The 19,876-nt window shown below is 33.5% G+C and overlaps 1 protein-coding gene across 1 annotated transcript; it reads right to left on the minus strand.

Annotated features, from left to right (window-relative positions):
- Positions 1–1,427: 1,427 nt before the first annotated feature.
- Positions 1,428–4,223, minus strand: LOC149533626 (heat shock 70 kDa protein 4-like). Its single transcript, XM_089805250.1, has one exon. The coding sequence runs from the start codon at positions 3,591–3,593 to the stop codon at positions 1,653–1,655; it is 1,941 nt and encodes a 646-aa protein (XP_089661376.1). The 5' UTR covers positions 3,594–4,223; the 3' UTR covers positions 1,428–1,652.
- Positions 4,224–19,876: the final 15,653 nt, after the last annotated feature.

The raw sequence follows: 19,876 nt of genomic DNA on the forward strand, positions 1-19,876 counted from the left end.
AAAACCAAAGGATCAAAGTATTGTTACATATAAACAAGTGTATCAGGGTGAATCTCTTAATAGAGTGGTCCCAACAAGCCTATATAAATCTCCTAACAGAGTGCTCACTTAATTGTGCAGTTTAAATCCTTTAATCAAGGTAGACTTGACAATCTTGTAAGCTCTTAACAGGGAAAACTGCTCAGAGGGTAGATCATCATAAGTGATCAAACTTTCTACCCCTAACATACACAATTTATTGCTGTAGTAGTGAAGATTTTGTGGGTGCCATCCCCACCTTAGTTTTATCTTCACCTTGGAGGGTTTATGCATTACCAAATATTGTGTCATGTATTGATCAATTTCTAATATGTGTAATTCATGTTATTATATGTTAGATCTGATATTACATGTTGATATATAATGATGTATGGATACAGTTAATGAGGTTTATATGGTGAAACAAGTTTATGTCTATTTTTTGAACCACACATTTTGTATTTTGAAACAAATATAAGGACACCCTAATCCTTAAGACCTCCACTGTTAGTTGTAAGGTTTGAAGGTAATGATTGTTTCGACTGTATGCTTGCAATTTGAAGGATGACATCTCATCTTCTTCCCAAGAGGATGTAGTTATTTCTAATTATTCGATCGCAAAGACTCATGTTGCCTCTCATCAAGGACTTTGATACTAGCCATCATCTAAACACTTGTACCTTCTTTCTTTGGTCAAAACCTTGTTTAGATTAAGATTTGTGAACTTTTTGTGAACTTCTCTAAATATAGACCACAAGTGTGGGATATTCTTACCTTGTAAATAGTTGTCATGCTATTTTTGTTTTGGACTTCATAAGTTATGTATTATAGCTTTAATTTTAGTATTATGTTTTTATCTTCTTATTTTGGTATAAATGTAACAATCATCCATATGTCATGCTAGGACTCTCTAAGAATGTATTTTGATTTTCCAATCATACAACTATATGACTAGATTGAATGTGCTCTTAGATTGCCTTTTGGTAACGTATTATCAATTTAAAAATAAAATTGCACTTTTATAGAAATATTAGATTTCAAAAACAGCTAAAGAAAATGATTGCCAGTCCCAATATCTTAAACTTAGGCTTGAAGTTGATAGTGCCAAACAGAACATATTTTAAAGATTACAACTTTAAAAAAAAAAATGCATCTCTTCTACCTACTTGCTGGTACTCCCACAGCAAAAGTACTCAAGCGCAACTACAGCTCTTTTTTTTCCTCAAAATTAAATATTTTATATTTAAAATTGATATCAAATTCAATTTGCTTAGAGATAAGTTATTGAATTTTCACAAGTAAAAGAAACGGACCATATTCTCCTACAAAAATATCGATAAAACGCAGGAGTTTTACTCTGTTTTGGAAACTGTAAAAACATATTATATAGTGAAGAGGACGGTATCAAGTATTGATAACATGGACAGCTTTTATTCACATTTATACCAAAAACTTCTCTTCTAAGGAAGATACAAATCTTTGCTCATAAACCCATCGAGCAGATTTCAGCATGAGAACAACGAAGATTCATGCTACTTATCCACTCAGTTTGGGAAGAAAAAACTTCACGCTGACAAATGCAACCATGATCAGAATACAAAAATAAGAACAGACCAAAAAACAGAGCAATAAAATTAATCCACTTCTTCAATCTGGGGGCCAGCGCCGCTGCCGGATTCAGTCGAAAAATTGTCCGGCACAAGCCCGGTGCCTGCCCCTCCCCCCTGATACATTTTCGCAATAATTGGATTGCACAGGTTCTCCAGTTCCTTCAATTTATCCTCAAATTCATCCACCTCTGCAAGCTGATTGCCGTCCAGCCACTCAATCGCCTTGTCCACGGCCGATTCGATCTTCTGCTTGTCTGCAGGTTCCAACTTCCCGGCGATTTTGTCGTCCCGGACAGTATTCCTCATATTGTATGCATAATTCTCCAGAGAATTCTTGGCCTCGACTTTCTTCTTCAGCTCCTCATCCTCGGCCTTGAATTTCTCCGCGTCCTGAACCATTTTCTCGATTTCCTCCTTGCTCAGCCGCCCCTTGTCATTTGTAATGGTAATCTTGTTCTTCACCCCGGCGGTCTTATCCTCCGCCGAGACATTCAGAATCCCATTCGCGTCAATGTCGAAGCACACATTGATCTGCGGCACTCCCCTGGGCGCCGGCGGGATGCCGGTGAGCTCAAATTTTCCGAGCAGATTATTGTCCCGGGTTCGAGCCCTCTCGCCCTCATACACCTGGATCAAAACCCCAGGCTGATTGTCTGAGTAAGTGGAGAACACCTGCTCTTTCTTCGTCGGAATCGTTGTGTTCCTCGGAATTAGCGTGGTCATAACCCCGCCGGCAGTTTCGAGCCCCAAGCTGAGCGGAGTAACATCAAGCAACAGCAGATCCTGAACCTTCTCATTCCCCTCGCCGCTCAGAATCGCCGCCTGCACGGCAGCGCCATAAGCGACGGCCTCATCGGGGTTAATACTCTTGCAGAGCTCCTTCCCGTTGAAGAAATCCTGCAAAAGCTGCTGCACTTTGGGGATGCGAGTCGAACCCCCGACCAGGACAACCTCATGCACATTTCCCTTGTCCATTTTCGCATCCCTCAAGCACTTCTCCACAGGCTCCATGCACTTCCTGAACAGATCCATGTTCAATTCTTCAAATCTAGCCCTAGTAATTGTAGAATAGAAATCGATACCTTCATAGAGCGAATCAATTTCAATCGTCGTCTGAGCAGTCGAGGAAAGCGTCCGCTTCGCCCGCTCACAAGCCGTTCTCAGACGCCGCAAAGCCCTAGCATTTCCTCCAATATCTTTCTTATACTTCCTCTTAAACTCCTGAACAAAATGATTCACCATTCTGTTATCAAAATCCTCGCCTCCAAGATGCGTATCACCGGCCGTGGCTTTAACCTCGAAAATCCCCTCCTCAATTGTCAGAAGCGACACATCGAAGGTCCCTCCGCCGAGATCAAAGATCAAGATATTCTTCTCTCCAACAGAAGAAGCCTTCTTGTCCAGACCATAAGCAATGGCAGCAGCGGTCGGTTCATTAATAATTCTCATCACATTCAACCCCGAAATGACACCAGCATCCTTCGTCGCCTGCCGCTGCGAGTCGTTAAAGTAGGCCGGAACAGTAATAACAGCGTCTTTAACAGTTTGCCCTAAATAAGCCTCGGCAATCTCCTTCATCTTGATGAGCACCATGGAAGAAATCTCCTCTGCAGCAAATTGCTTCTTCTCGCCTTTAAACGTGACTTCAATCATCGGCTTCTCACCGGGGCCTTCAACGACCTTGAAAGGCCAGTGCTTCATATCGCTCTGCACCGACGGATCAGAAAATCGCCGCCCGATGAGCCGTTTGGCGTCGAAGACAGTATTGGTGGGATTCATGGCCACCTGATTCTTCGCAGCATCACCGATAAGCCGCTCTGTATCGGTGAAGGCGACATAGGACGGTGTAGTCCTGTTGCCTTGATCATTTGCAATGATCTCAACACGATCATGCTGCCACACTCCGACGCAACTGTATGTTGTCCCGAGGTCGATTCCCACGGCCTTTCCTCCGCCCTTTGCCATATTTCACGACTTTTCTCAAAATCTTACAGAAAACAGAATACACAAAACAAGAAATTGAAAAGCTCTGAGCACTTAAAATTCTCTTTTCGAAACAACTTTTCTTCAGATTGCCTTCCATTTGAGGCACGTAAGTCGTTTTATACTTTTCTAACGAACTGAAACTAGAAATTTCTGGAAAGCGGTGGACGATTCTGCACATATCGGGAAAATTCTAAGGGGTTCTTCCGTAAACGAAGATAATAATTTACATTTGAATTATTGACAATGCAAAGGTCTCTCCAATCTAAACATGTAAGATTCATATGAAACCGAAGAATCCGTGTGAATGTGGAAGATACCAGAAATAATAATAATAATAAAGTGAAGTCGCTAGACGGGCAAATTCCCAATTCCGAGGCGAGAGAGTACATCATGATCGACATTAACAATGAAGTGATAAGAAATCAGATCCGATTGAATAGAACATTCAACAACAAAATGAAAAAGCTAATTCAGAGCACCTTATCTCCAAATGATCCTTAAGCCTGCAACTGGTATCCAGCCATTCAAATCGCTGACTGCTGTGTAGGTCATGCTCGACCGACAAGTTCAGCTCACGTAAATTCCGAAAAAAAACGAAAGGCAAAGGGATTAGGGAAAAGGCAGGGGAAATGAGAGGGTATTAGAGCATATACTTTGTTTAAGGCGAATAGCCCAAGAGAATTCCTTGGAATTAAAACTACATATTATTCAATACCTGATTTTTTTTTTGTTTGAATGCAAAAATAAAATAAAATAAATAATTATGTTAATAAATGATGTTTTTCTATTTGATTGTGTAAAAATCTTTGATCAATGTTTAAATATATCATGCGATGAAATAATAGAATTATAAATAATATTATTAATTATGGGAGTTGGAAATGTGAAGTCTTAATAAATCTTTATGCAAGAGTTTAATAGAAGTATGAAAATATAATTAGTCGATAGGCTTTCCCATTGAGGTTGCTTGCAATCAGAAATTGACTCATGTGAGTAAACAACTTGTGATAAATAGTTTCAGTTCACTACTAAATAGTTTACCAAGTGGTTTTCGAAGCGAAGGAAGCCAAAGTTCATAATTTGTTTCTCTGCCATCACTACAACTTGCAACTCATGTTTAAGTATTCCCTACCACAACAATCATCCATATATGGTTGAAGTACCTTATCTTGGTTAAGTGTGCATGTTGGGAAATTGGCACACACTTTTCTAAAGTGTGAACTGGGCGATGTATTATTGTGGATATTGTGGAAGTTGACACATGCTTATTCATGCCTCTTTACATTTATTTCTTGATTAGACAACAATCATGAATGCATTTGGTCTCTTTATGTTTATGTCTTCCTTTCACCTTTGTTTGTTCTCTCCCCTTTAGTATCGAATACAATTTTTTTGAAATTTTAATTTATATTAAATTTAGATTATTTTTGTTTTAACATATCAATATCCTAATATTTTCTCATTGTGAGCTATACATCATTTTTCAAGTTCTACCTACACCATTTCATTCTTAGGAAACAGTGAACTGTCAACATACATCCATCACTAGCGTAGATTGATAAATATTTGAGTCATCCATTTTCTTTTTGTCTCTCATCGTTTTGCATCTAGTTGACAGTTTTTGGAAAGATGCAACTTATTTTTTCATGCCTTCATCTTATAATTTATTTACATTTCTTTTTACGTGGATTTCTATAGCTTGATAAGCTATAGTAGGCATAATTGTCCATTGTCCATATAATCATTTTTTGCAACCTTTGATAGGTTCATGGATTGATCAGTATTAATGGCTTGGCATTATATCTCACTACTATCATTTATGGGTGGTTTCAAGTATGAATTAACATAAATGAACATTACTTGAATAGTCTTAATACATTATGTGTATGGATGCTTGTGCATTGAAATTAAGTAGGCAAAGAGTTAAGACTATACTCATGTGTTACTTTAGGTGAGCTATAGCAATTCATTTTGCACAAGTACTTATGAAAGATATATATAATCTCTACGTGTTAATTTTATAAGGAGGCAAAGTTTTTTTGGGGATATTTTGGAATTTGAGTTATTTTGTTTTTTGTATGGGAAATAATGTTGAATGAGTGAAGTGGATTGATTGGGTTGCCAATAAATCTACAAGAGTAGTAGTAGTAGTAAAGTAAGCTAGGATTTGTATATGGATTAAAGAGATTGCATTTAAGCCAACTTGATAACCCATCAACTCAATGTCAGCATAGTGCAAACCCACCTCTTGATGCTTTTTCCTATAGTTGCCACTACTAGAAATACCTTTTGAAAAATTATGTCTTAAGAGGCAGTTATCATTCAAGGTGAATGGCATGTGAGCCATGGTTTGACAAATTTTCACTCACGATTACATGCTTGGGCTGCATGTGGGGCTATTAAATCATTAACCATTTTTGTTCGTATCTCCAGTATCCACGATCAACCACAAATCATCGCAGATTTGGCTTCTAGCAGACAAGTGCAACTTCAAGTTTATTTGGCTTTTATGTTTTTGTCCATTTTGAGAAGAAGCACTTTTATATTGATTTTTTTTTTTACGTTTAATGTATATAATGCTTGTATGCTCAACAAACAATTTTAGCTTCAAATAATGTCATTGCATTTTCTTGAATACCATGCTATGGATACCCTTTGGCATTTATTTTTGTAGTTTTTAAATTTTTTCTTAAGGTTGATCTAGTTGTGTATAGATAACTTAAGGGTGTAGGCTAAGGGTGAGAAACTTTGATTTGTCTTTGCAAAAACAAATGTGGGATGGTTTATAAAGCCTTTAAAACAAAGTTAATTTTAATCTATCATGGAAATCATGGAACAACTACTATTTTAGCAATTCTCTAGATATTTTAGACACTTTTATTGGACACCCAAAACACATTGTAAGATGTTGGAAAGATTTTGATGAACTTCATTTCACACTTTCAATTCGTTTTTGCATGCAAGCTTTTTAAAAGCCCTAAAAAGGTGTTTTCCATGTATCTAGTAGCCAACTTGTGAAATGCATTTTCTTGGAAATTTTTTGCCTTAACTATTTTGATCTTGTGCTATAAACCCTACTATATTAGGACACTTTTTTTTAATCTGTTATACAATTTAGTTTTTTAATATATGTTCTTTTATTGACCTAATTTCAATTTTTGCAACTCACTTTTTCAGATCAAACTGTAAATTAAATAGCCATTCAACAAGACCTTATGTTCAAATTCTTGGACATACTAATATGTAAAGCAAGCAATATATTGCATCCATTTCATTAGTGTCACACACCTCAATCAATGAGCCTTGCATAAACCTCAACATTGAAGATATACATCCTAGACTAAAACATGTTAATAATTGATTTTCCCATTATGTTTTCCCCACAATGCCACAAAAATGAGAACATGATTTAAGAATGAATCTTAAAATATTTACAAAGGACTTCCTATTGGAATTAGGTACCTCCTAGAAACTATATTGAATTGGACAAGGTTTGATTTATTAATAATTTAAAATGATTTTAGTTTTTTGGAAAACCCAACTTATCTCTCTTCATTTTTCAATTTTGATACAAATATGACCAAGGTTTTTAAAAAAATCACTTTTTTGAGTGGCAAAAATCCTAACTTGTTTATATATCAACCATATATTGGTAAAAATTGTTACCCTTTGACTTTGATGTAGTTTTCTAATAATGATGGATATTCCATCATTTATACTCCTTAAGTTTGTTTGATTTGTTATAGTTTGTTTATTTGTTAGTATAGTATTGGCATATGATTGAATATGTTGTTACTTGGTTGTTATGTTTTCACTTTACAATTAAAATAAATTAATTTACTTTCACTTTTATAAATTGAAATAAATATCCATTCATTTCAATGATATACTTTCCAATTGGCAATTACTTTTGGTGAGTGCATGGACTCTATGCTCACATCTCACATAGAGCGGTTCACCTGGTCTATATTATTATAATTTATTTTCCTTTCCATTTGTTCGAACTCTAATGAGTGTATTTTTTTTCCCAAAATAGTAAATGTCTATTTGTGCAAAAAATGAAACATTTCTTGTTTTGTTTTTCCAAAAATGAGAGATTTGTGTCTTAGGTTTAGATTTATTGGACATGAATTTAGCCTTCAACTCAATCTAAGTAGACTTCACTTTTGTTAAAAATACTAATGCAAATCATTTATACTTACAAATAAAAATAACTCCCATTTAAGACTACACATATTGTTATTGGTTCTCTTTTTTGGATTTAACACTTGTTTTGGTTTTCTAGGTCATGGCTAATCCCCAACAAACTATCCAGGTAATAGATATCCCAAGTAGTACATTAGAGATCAATACTCCACAACCATAGATTGGGTTTAATGTTTCTATCAATTAGAATGGGTATCCTTAAGCTGAGATCCAACACATTGCAAATTATACTTCTCTAAATTTTATTCAACTTTTTAGAAAATTGAAAGTGACAAGTTTGTGTACATGTGATGTTAAAAATTTTGAGATCATCATAGTAGAAGAAGTTTTGTATGAAATTGATGCATTGCATGTCAACTATTTTGGTTAGTGCACTTACCTAAGGGAGATTCATGCTAACAAGTATTATGCAGAAGGAAATGCTTCAACTATTCAAGACTATCTTAATAGTCCATAGAACATGCTTCACTTGTTTGGTCCTCCATTGTTGTTTATCAGTGGACCCTCTTATATAACTCTTGGAAAAGTAGAGGTTTTTGAAAATTTTCCTATTTTGGTAATGAGAAAATTGGCCTTATGTTCCTCCTTTGTTCTACCAAATGTTGATTAAAGATTAACTTGTACAAATTTGGTTCTATTTTGAATACAAGTGTAGCTTACATTATTTCCAACACTTTTGCATTTTCCTCCTTGCTTTGCCCCTACATTTTTTAATTTTCTAAAAGAGACACCACATTTATTTAACTACTATGGATTTTTTTCACTGCACAAATATTTTTCCAACTACTTTTGAACACATAAACATATAAATGTACATACTTGTTGTACATGTTTCAATTTGTTTTATTCATTTAAAGATAGCCCACATATGTTTAACCACTAAGGTTTTTTTTTATCATAGCACAATGTTGTATACCAATTTCTATATAGCACATATTTATGTAACTTGTATCTAAATGTTTATGTTTTTAACCTAAATTATCATTTGAAAGATAGAGAAAATATGTCAAATTGTTATCCCTTTTTGAAAAAGCATAATTACTTACCCTAACTTTAACCCTATGCTGTCTTAGCAATTCTTTAAGCATTTGCATGTATTGCACATATCCTTACATATGCTTCCTCTACACTAGGAAAAAATGTGTCCTCTCCTGTCTTGACCTATACTCAACATTTGAGTTGTTCATAAAATACATTATACCATAAGTTTGAGCACTCTTTTGAATCAATTCCCACATTTTAATAGACAAATAGATATTATTTTCTAAAGGATTTGATGAGAACAAATCCATAGATCCAGTAGAACACCTGCATGCAAGAACCTATCACATAGAAGAAAAAGACAAGAGAAAGCAAGGGTTTGGCTCTAAAAATATGCAAGAATATATTATCAGACTAAAAGAAATGAAAGAAAACATACAATTGATCAATCCTTATAGAAGGGTGAACCCACAATAATGGGTTCCACTTTAGTGGGACGAAGAAACTTGGAAAAATTGCTCAATTTTCGGATTTCTAATTTTCGATTGTTCACGTGAACATGTACACTGGACATGTTCACGCGAACATGTGCGTGCCTAATAAGGCATGTTCGCGCGAACATGTCCAGTGTACATGTTCGTGCGAACATATGGCGTACCGATTTTTGATGCTTTATATTGCGCTTTTCAATTTTTGAATGTCATTTTCTCGGTGACTGTTGATCGGGCAAACGTTGGGGCGAACGTGCATTTTGTCTACCTCCGTCAGCGTCATCTGGTCATTTTCCTTCTCATTCTTATCATCGGGTATGTGTAAATAGCATTAATTTAATGTTTTTAAAGTATTTTAAAATGTTTTTAAAGTAGATTTTAATGTTTTCTATGCTTTTTTTAAATGTTTTAAAAGTATATTTGAATCTTATTTACGTTTTTAATGGTTTTGAAAGCATATTTAAATGTTAATTTAATATTTTTATTGTTTATTTATATTAATTTAGAAAACAGAAAAATATTATATAGAAAATATTAGAAAACAATTTTAGAAATCATTAGGAAAAATAGTAGAAAATTTAGGAAAAACATTAGAATTTTTTTTTAGAAAAAACATTACAAAAACATTAGAGAATTTATAATTTAATATAAAATTTACAAAACAAATTTCGAAAAAAAGGTAAAAAATATTAAATAAATATTAGAAAATTTAGGAAAAATATTAGAAAATTTAGAAAAAACATTACAAAAACATTAGAAAACTTATAATTTAATATAAAACTTAGAAAACAAATTTATAAAAAATATTTAAAAAAATTAGAAAATTTAGAAAAAAAACATAAAAAAAAATTAGAAAATTTAGAAAAAAAAATTACAAAAACATTAGAAAATTTAGAAAAGAAATTTGGAAAAAACATTACAAAAATATTACAGAATTTATAATTTAATATAAAATTTAGAAAAAATATTAAAAAAATATTAGAAAATAAATTTAGAAAAATATTAGAAAAAAAATTAGAGAATTTTTAATTTAATATAAAATTTAGAAAAAATATTAAAAAACATTAGAAAATAAATTTAGAAAAATATTAGAAAAAATATTAGAAAATTTATAATTTAATATAAAATTTAGAAAACAATTAAAAAAAAAAACATTACAAAAAATTAGAAAATTTAGAATTTAATATAAAATTTAGAAAATAAATTTAGAAAAAACATTACAAAAACAGTAGAAAATTTATAATTTAATATAAATTTTAAAAAACAAATTTAGAAAAAACATTAGAAAAATGTTAGAAAATTTATAATAATATAAATTTTAGAAAACAAATTTATAAAAACATTACAAAATTTACATCAACTACAAATTTTAGAAAACATATATATATAATGTTAAATGTAGACATGTATGTCTTCGATATTAATGTTTATGTATATATGTCAAATTCACCTTTATGTCTTAATCTTAGAAGTTTAATTAAATGACATATCTTAAGGGTCTAGATCCTAAATTGTACATGTAAAAATATAGATTAGAATGTATAATTTTTTATTTTGAACATAGATGTACATGTATATTTGTTCATGGTTAAAAGTAGATGTATGTACATGTTTTTAATAAATTCACAATTTTATATGTATAATTTGTGTATATGTTAACTATTGATCTTAATTTATCTTATAAAGTTAAGTGTAATTAATTATATTTAATGACACATGTCTTAAGGGGAGATCCTAAATTATACATAAGAATGTAGATTAAAATGTATATTTTATTTCATAAATGTACATGTAAATATGTTCATGTGTTAGATATAGACGTGCATACATATGTTTTCAATATTCATGTTTAAATGTACATATATTATTATTTTTAATGTCTTAATAATTAGAAGTATATAATTAACTAAATTATTCAATGACATGTCTTAAGGGGAGATCCTAAATTATACATATATAAGAGTGTAGATTAATTTGCATATCTAGGTATGAATATAACATACATGTACATCCAAACCCTAACCCTAACCTAACCAAACCCTAACCTTGATCTTAAAATTTAATTTCTAAACCCAAGATTATAAATGATAATAAATACCCTAAATCATAATCTTGAACCAAATCATAAACTTCATATGCTAAGTTCCCTCATGTATTACAACTAGCAATCGCACCTTAGTGTGCAATGGGTACGTCGTAGATGTATGGAAGATCAATTATGTATGTCCTATTTTTAATCTCTCCCTCTCATCCTCTCTATTTCTCCTCATCTCTTTACCTTTCTATCCTATAATCTATATCTATAATTATAGTCGTTCACAGTTAAAACATTTTCTATTTCAGATTTGTTCACACAAGTTTCATAATAATAGAACCTGGGCAATTCCCACAAGACAACCCACTGCACATTGCACTGCATTTTTAAGCTCTTCACGAGAATCGAGTCAGCAACTCGAGAATTGAACCTAATAAGTCTTCCATATAATGGAACCCACCCTATCTCTAAAACACATTGCTCAAATTCTTACAATCTCAAAAAATACCTCTATAAAACTGCATTAAATATAATATAAAAGAGAACAAAGAAAAATGAGACCTGGTTTGCATTTGTAGAAAAATCTCCGTACGTAATTCTGGGAACAAATTTTTCATTTTCAATTTTGTCGGGAGCTATTTGTCTTAGAGGTAATACTTGGTAAATTTGAAGGCTGTCTTTTTGGGCAAATTCTCCTTCCTCCTCACTATCTTCATATTCTACCAGATTTTTGTACGCATACAAATTTATACATAATTATAAATTATTGTGAGAAATAAAATACACGGATGCAAAATAAAATCTGTATAATAACAATGAATCATATGCCACACTCGGCATACCATTTTAAATTAATAGCAAATTAACATAAATCTTGGCAAGCTAAGAAATTTTTTCACTGCGAAAGTTTCTGGTTGCCAAAGAGTGATGAGAGAATGAATTTATGCTCGCTCTGACATTGAGGTCCGTGTAACTTGTTGGCACTCAAAATTGCATTCCCATTTTGAGTGCCTGTTCGTGATTTTGAGTCAGTTTTGCCCCTTATACACGATTTTCATGCTTGTGTCCCGACTGTTGTCTTGTTAGTCAATGTGGTGTTTTATGTTTCTAACACCTTTCTTTCAGCCTATGCATATTTTTCATGATGATAAACTGACATTCTTAGCCATTCAGTGAAGTTCCATTTTGAGCGTGTGTCATTTTGCATTGTCTGCCCAAGTGTCAAACAGTGGTCGGAAGCCCAGTTTGCCTTTGAATACATTTTACCTGGATATGTTTCATGGTTCGCCACTTTGAGGATTTTTAATATGCATAACAAAGAACCTATGTTTCAATTTTTAAGTCATTTTGACATGTTTTGACTAGGTTTCAAACCTCTCAAAGTTGGTCAGTTACCTTTGTTGTAAATCTGCAAATTATGCATTTTTCCAGGTAGCCCTGTTTGACAGGTAATAAATTTTGACCAGTTGACCCAAATGAGAAAATTTATTTTGCATCATTTTCTAGGGGTCAGAGACTTGCTATGCTCCAGATTTGAAGTCATGACGAATCCGTTTGATCAGTTTTTAAATGCGATTCCAAATGCAATTTATAGAGTTTCACTGGTAATAAGAGATGTAGATTGTTCAAGTGCCCTGTTCGTGATGCTATATCTTTTGATATGGGATTGGTGGGATTGAATGGTTTGTTCCCCTGCATTCTACTATGAAAATACTTTAAGTGTGCCAGTTTATAGACCTTGACGAATCCGTCTTCACACTTTTCCAGGGCCTTTCCATTTGCCAAAAATGTTATTTTGCTGTTGTTCCCTGTCCTGCAGTTCCAGGTTGCCAACTTTAGACTCTTGCCAAACGCGCCTCATGATTCGTCATGAGCCCAAATCACAGAATCATACTCTCCTCATGGCAAAGTACCAGTGCCCCAGTTTTCAAAATCCCAAGTGCTCGTTTATTCAATTTTCGAAGCTCAAACCAAACACACTTTGTGGTTTTCTGACTTGTTTAATCTGCAGGTAGTTTTAATTGGGCATGTTCGGAGGTCGATATCTTTTGAGTTCGATGTCGTCATGTGACGAGATTTTGCAGGCCTGTTGAACGTGTCAGAGAGATGATATATCCAAGGTTTCGGAGCTCGATCACATGTTTGAATCAATTTTTAAAGCCAGGCAACATGCCTCTTGACACAGTTTTCTCAATGGTGCGAAAATGTTTTAAAATGGTTTTTAATGATCAATCAGCGGAGAAAGGCGTCTATCTGTAAGGGCACATCTTTTATTTTGTGAATAGCCCCGCTGCCTTTATCCCACATTGGCAAGGATGGGGGACTCTTAGTCATTTTAATACCCAGTAGCGCAAAGGCTTAAGTGTTTGAACGGTGATTCAATCGATTCTATGGTTGTCGAAGGCCTCTTCGCTAGAATGCACCGTTGATTGTAAAAGTTAGCCCGAGTTCTTTCATATGGAAACGCCTACGACGTAATTATAGTCATTCACAGTTAAAACATTTTCCATTTTAGATTTGTTCACACAAGTTCCATAATAATATAACCTGGGCAATTCCCACAAGGCAACCCACTGCACATTACACTGCATTTTTATGCTCTTCCCGAGAATCAAGTCAGCAACTCGAGAATTTAACCTAATAAGTCTTCCATACAATAGAGCCCACCCTATCTCTAAAACACATTGCTCAAATTCTTACAATCTCAAAAGATACCTCTATAAAACTGCATTAAATATAATATAAAAGAGAACAAAGAAAAATGAGACTTGGTTTGCATTTGTAGAAAAATCTTCATATGTAATTCTGGGAACAAATTCTTCATTTTCAATTTTGTCGGAAGTTTCTGGCTGCCAAAGAGTGATGAGAGAATGAATTTATGCTCGCTCTGACATTGAGGTCCGTGTAACTTTCTCAAGTACGTGTCCTTGATGGCTTTAGTTCTCATTTAATTTCTATAATTGTAATATAAATGTATATATTAGAGGAAAGGTCTCAATGGTTATATATGTAAGATTTCTATGTTTGATTTTTCTTTGATTATTTTATAATGATCACAATATGTTTAAATAATTTCACCTTATTAGCTAAGTTCTAACCAAAGCAATTATAAAGTACGAAAAATGAAAGTCCTCGATATATCAAAGTTATACTTGATACATCAAGAGTATTGAAAGAATTGCAACCTACGTATTTGTAAGGGTTTCACATCAATATTTAAGAATCCTTATATAGGTGATCATAAGGTCCTAAATCTTACCCTAAAATTGAGCCTAATTACACTAAAACCCTATTTCAAAACCTAATTGAGGCCTAACTTACATTAAAATTAAAACAAGTTGACCCTAATCCTAAATTGTTAAAAACTACATTTGAGATACATGCACATACATGAAACTTATGACACTTGTTTTAAATGATATATATGTAACCCAACTTGAAACCTGAACCTCGAAACATTATCATTTAAGAGTAATAATACGGGCCCTTTAATTGAATTCTCTAATAATACGGGCCCCCAAAGTATATAATAAAATCCTAGAACAATAAATTAACTCTAACCATAACCAAACTCTCAACTTTAAAGTTATCTTATACTTATATGCAAATTAATCTAGGTCTGGATGTGTTACAGATTATCTAGGTCCATGATGTGTGATGGTTGTTCAATTACATGTGTATAATTTTTAATTAAAAAAATAAAAAATTGTGTGCACAGTAGGCAATTTAGCTCTTTATACATTTCTACAGATATGGCTTCACACGATCAGCTTGATGCGGCTCCTAGTGCGACACCTGATGTAGTTCTTGTTGCGGCTCTTGGTGCGGCACCTCATGTAGTTCCTGCTCTGGCTCCAACTGCGGCACAGGTTGATGCGGTTCCTGTTGCAGCCCCTGATGTAGTTCCTGATTTGGTTCCTCGTGCAGCTCGTGGTGGGGCTCGTGCTACAGCTTCTGGTGGGGCTCATCGTGTACCTCGACGTAGGGCTCGTCGTGCAGCTCATGTTCTGGCTCCTCGTGCGGCTCCTGTTCCAGGTCAGGCTGCACCTGCAACTCCTGCTGCACCACCTCCATGCATTGATATCAATGCTGTATTTGCATTTTCAGAGCAGGAGGTTGCCAGACTGCAACACTCTATATTGACCTTTGAGGATGGTCTTTATAGAGACATATGTGTTACGATATGTAGGAGTTTACAGGATTTGACAGCTAGGTTCAGAGCTCACCATTCATTTACTCCTGACATATTAGCTTCCATATCTAGGGAGCTTAGGGCTGAGGTTTCAGGGACTACATTGTTTGATGACGTCAAGAGGGTAGCCCCCAAAGACGTCATCCAGAGAGAGCTCTTTCCAGAGTATGAGGGGACACAAGGTAGGGTGAGAGGCTACAGAGTCACACGATGCAGAGACCTTGTTATTGCTAGCATGATCTATCCACGATTTTTAGCTGCACATGGTCGTTATCCTAATAACGACCAGATACCCCTTTATTTTGCACAATAGTTGTACGTTGAGTTCTATATAGGGCTCAATGTCAACTACCTTGATATTCTTGGTTATTGTGGACAGGGGCGTGGTCGGATCGCAGATCGTGACTAGTATCGCAGTGTAGATCGTCTGCCACCTGCAGATCTTAGACAGTTTGTTGGACCGAGGATTCCTCCTGTGACTCTTGCACATGCACCTATTGCAGATAGAGTCGTCATTGCTTCCCAGAGGGAAGCAATTGACACTATTGGGCAGATTGCATTTGCGGTGGCAAGTATCACGTCAGATTCTATTGGTCGTTATCTTCATAGTTGACGTCCTCGTCCACTTGGTCGACCATCTTCATAGGCATCTAGTAGCACTTCAGGTGCCTCCTCTGATGATGCATATAGAGCTGCTGGGCTACCAGTGCCAGGCGATATTTGTGGTCTTTCAAGACAGCAGACACATATGGATATGGCACAGTATTTTTTGGAGGATATGTTGCACTTGATTAGCTATATTTTCGATACACAGAGGATTCCAGTACACTCGGTGATGGATGTTGTTAGACAGCATCAGAGCCCCGACATAGTTCCACAGACATAGGCCGCCACACCAGTGACAGATGATACACCTGTGCATAGCTCACAGCATTCGACACCAGGCTCACGACACTCTACAGATGACTCGAGCATACGAGTTGGAGATGTCCATATCACAGCTGAGGGTCTTGATGATTTTGGTGAGCAGTTGCGAGGCCTATCTGAGATTGATACTAGTTCGAGCCTAGGTATTTCATCGTACATGGACCTGTTGTTTGGACCTGGCAGCACTGATTCTACACCATTACCTAGCCAGATACATAATCCACTTCACTCAGATTTACTAGGAGTTGGACGTGGAGTTTTAGGCTCAGGTGCATCAGTAGATGATACGATGGAGTCTGTTGATCATCCTCCACCTCCAGAGACCCAGGTACATATATAATTTATTTTTAATTTTAAATATATATGAAATTAAAAAATATGTTCATTTATTGAAAAATTTAGTTCAGATATATATATGTATATATTTAATTTAATCTTTAACTCATAATAAATCATGTAGGCATAGATCATTGAGCACAGGGTTACACATACTGTTGGTTCAGGGCATCATGTACATGAGAGAGATGATTCTATTGAGGCACCTAGTAGTGCTCAGGTACTTGAATTTTAAATAGTTTGTTTAAAGTTATATGCAAGTTCGTATTTAATTTGAATGTACATGTACATGATACACGTATGTATATATATGTTTTAAAGATAGAACTCTAACACATGTGTATGTATATATATTTGCAGGGCTCGGTTGATGCGCCTCGACGAGAGGATGTACAGGAGACTCGATTAGAGGGTCGTGCTGTTCGTATGCATCTTGAGGGGACCTTCTAGTAGTAGATCAGATTTATATATTTTTTGATGCATTTATATATTGGAGACCTTCTAGTTTACATTTACACATCATGTATATTTCAGTTCCTTGATGACATACATGTACTTTCACTATTTATTTGATTATTGAGTATTTCAGTAGTTAGATACCATATCACATGTACGTATATATGACTTTTTATATTTTGCTACATACGTGTATTTATTCGAGATTTACAGTTTGCATTTCAGATACATAGAGATATATTAGATCTGTAGATGTTTATTCTTGAGACGTGTATATGTGTACATATGTGTATTTTTTTTGCACGTTATAGCTATAGAACATGATCTTGAGACGTGTGTACATGAATATCAATTATCAATTAGTAAGAAGTTAGAAAGATACATATTTCTTAAATTATCAATTACTAACCCGCTAAAGATAAATATTAGTTTTATGTGGATAAAAATATGTTAATTAGGTAAGCCAATACATTATTTTAGAAAACTTTTACAAAATATAATATTAAAAAAACATATTAATTTAAACTAATTTAAACTTTAAGAGTAAATGACCGTAGATGTAATAAAGTAACATTAAAATATATAGTTTTTTAATAAACTAACCTAAATGATAACTATGAACTTATAATCTTACAATTTTAAAAACACATTTAATTTTCACTTATGAAATTCAATCTAGTTTGAAAAAAAGTTGATAAATGAATTTAAATTATTAAATTCATCCATGGTACAATTAATTTAAATTATTAAATTATATAGTGTTTTAATAAACTAATGATAATTAAGAACATATGTTCGTACAATTAAAAACACATTTAATTCAAGATGAAATTCAATAGTTTGAAAAGAAGTTGATATTCAAGAATTGTAAGATATTAAATTATTTTTGATATAAATCTATAGATAATGATTGTGTAAGTTTGAACTAACTTAAAGCCTATTTATATCAAGTTGTTAAATTATTAAATTCATCCATGTGGTACAATTAATTTAAATTATTAAATTATATAGTTTTTTAATAAACTAATGATAATTAAGAACTTATGATCGTACAATTCAAAACACATTTAATTCAAGATTCAAAATTCAATAGTTTGAAAAGAAGTTGATATTTAAGAATTGTAACATATTAAATTATTTTTGATACATATCTATAGATAATGAAATTGTGTAAGTTCGAACTAACTTCTAGCGTATTTAAATCACTTGTTGTTAAATTATTAAATTCATCCATAGTACAATTAATATTATAGTTTTTTAATAAACTATGATAACTAAGACTATGATCATACAATTAAAAACAAATTTCATCAAAGTTGATATTCAAATTATTATAAAATAAATCTCAAAGGTCTAATAAACCATGATGTACACTTATAACATGTAATATCTTTTCATGATCTTCACTATCTAGTCTCCACTTGCGACGTACATGCTTAAGTTTGACTGGATGTAGACAAAGCCCGGTAGCAACGACCAGGTGGCTGTATTGTAAAACCTTGTTGTCACGGTGATAATAAAAAAAGTGTATTCCATGTTGGACTATTTTGTCTTGCTTCAAATATGTTCCCTCTATCACAATAGAACTTGCACCACAAATTTAAGTATTTAAAAATTTGATAGATATTAAGTTACCTAGATATATATATATTTATTTAAATATGTATCTGCATACATGTATATGTATAATTTACCTATAGGGAACAACATTCCATCACTTTCTTCAGGGTCATATAACTTTGTCCTCTCTGTAGTACATCGCAATAAATAATAATTGACACATTCATGATTTTTAGGCTCAACAATCACTGCAAAGACATGTCCTGCATAACAAACTTATACATGAATGTATGTGTACAATATATATAACACTATTGAAATCAATTGATAATTAAAATTAACAAGTTGAGATTAATTTTTATGATACTCACCCACTTTTACCAATCCAGAGATATGATTATAATCATTAGAAATCAATGGAATATCATCAAAATTTTTATCATCTTTATCAAATGTATCGGTAACATCAAGTGGTACCGAAATCCATGCACTTGTATATCCATGTGTTTGATTGATGCATTCTTCATAGTCTTCATCAATGCAACTGTCACAAAAACATGAGTATTCTCTTGTCTTCAATGTCCAATTGCAATTATCTGTACTCATGACTGAATGTAAGGAACGTGTATTTTCTATCCTCTTGCAACAATGCATGTTTTTTCTATTAACACCTGAAAGTTTGAATTAAATTAAAAATATAGACAAATTGAATTTAAACTTCAATGAATTGAAAAATAAAACTTAACAATAAAATTTGGGAACTTAATTGCATAAAATTTAAACAGACGTACACATCCACACCTGTTATCTCCCAGAAGACTCTATATGGTACCTGTCGACTAATGGTTGATGATGTCCTGACCTCATCTAATGCAAAATGAGTGTTACACCATTCAACAACATCATGTGCATCATTTATATGAACTCCCTGATAATTCATTTGATACTTTTGCAAAGCACGTTTGATGCAAGCTCCAACACCATCATGTTCACCTTTTCCATGGCCAATCTCGAAGAAATTCCATATGTGTTTTATATTCTCATTGCGATGATATCTACACAATGCATAAAATGGTCT

The sequence above is a fragment of the Cupressus sempervirens genome, chromosome 10 (assembly GCF_028749045.1).
Source record: "Cupressus sempervirens isolate cs-2001-9-10 chromosome 10, ASM2874904v1, whole genome shotgun sequence".
Taxonomy (NCBI): Eukaryota; Viridiplantae; Streptophyta; class Pinopsida; order Cupressales; family Cupressaceae; genus Cupressus; species Cupressus sempervirens.

What these genes read in the sequence shown, in the direction of transcription:
- LOC149533626 (XM_089805250.1), bottom strand. Translation starts at nt 3,593, where the DNA reads ATGGCAAAGGGCGGAGGAAAGGCCGTGGGAATCGACCTCGGGACAACA.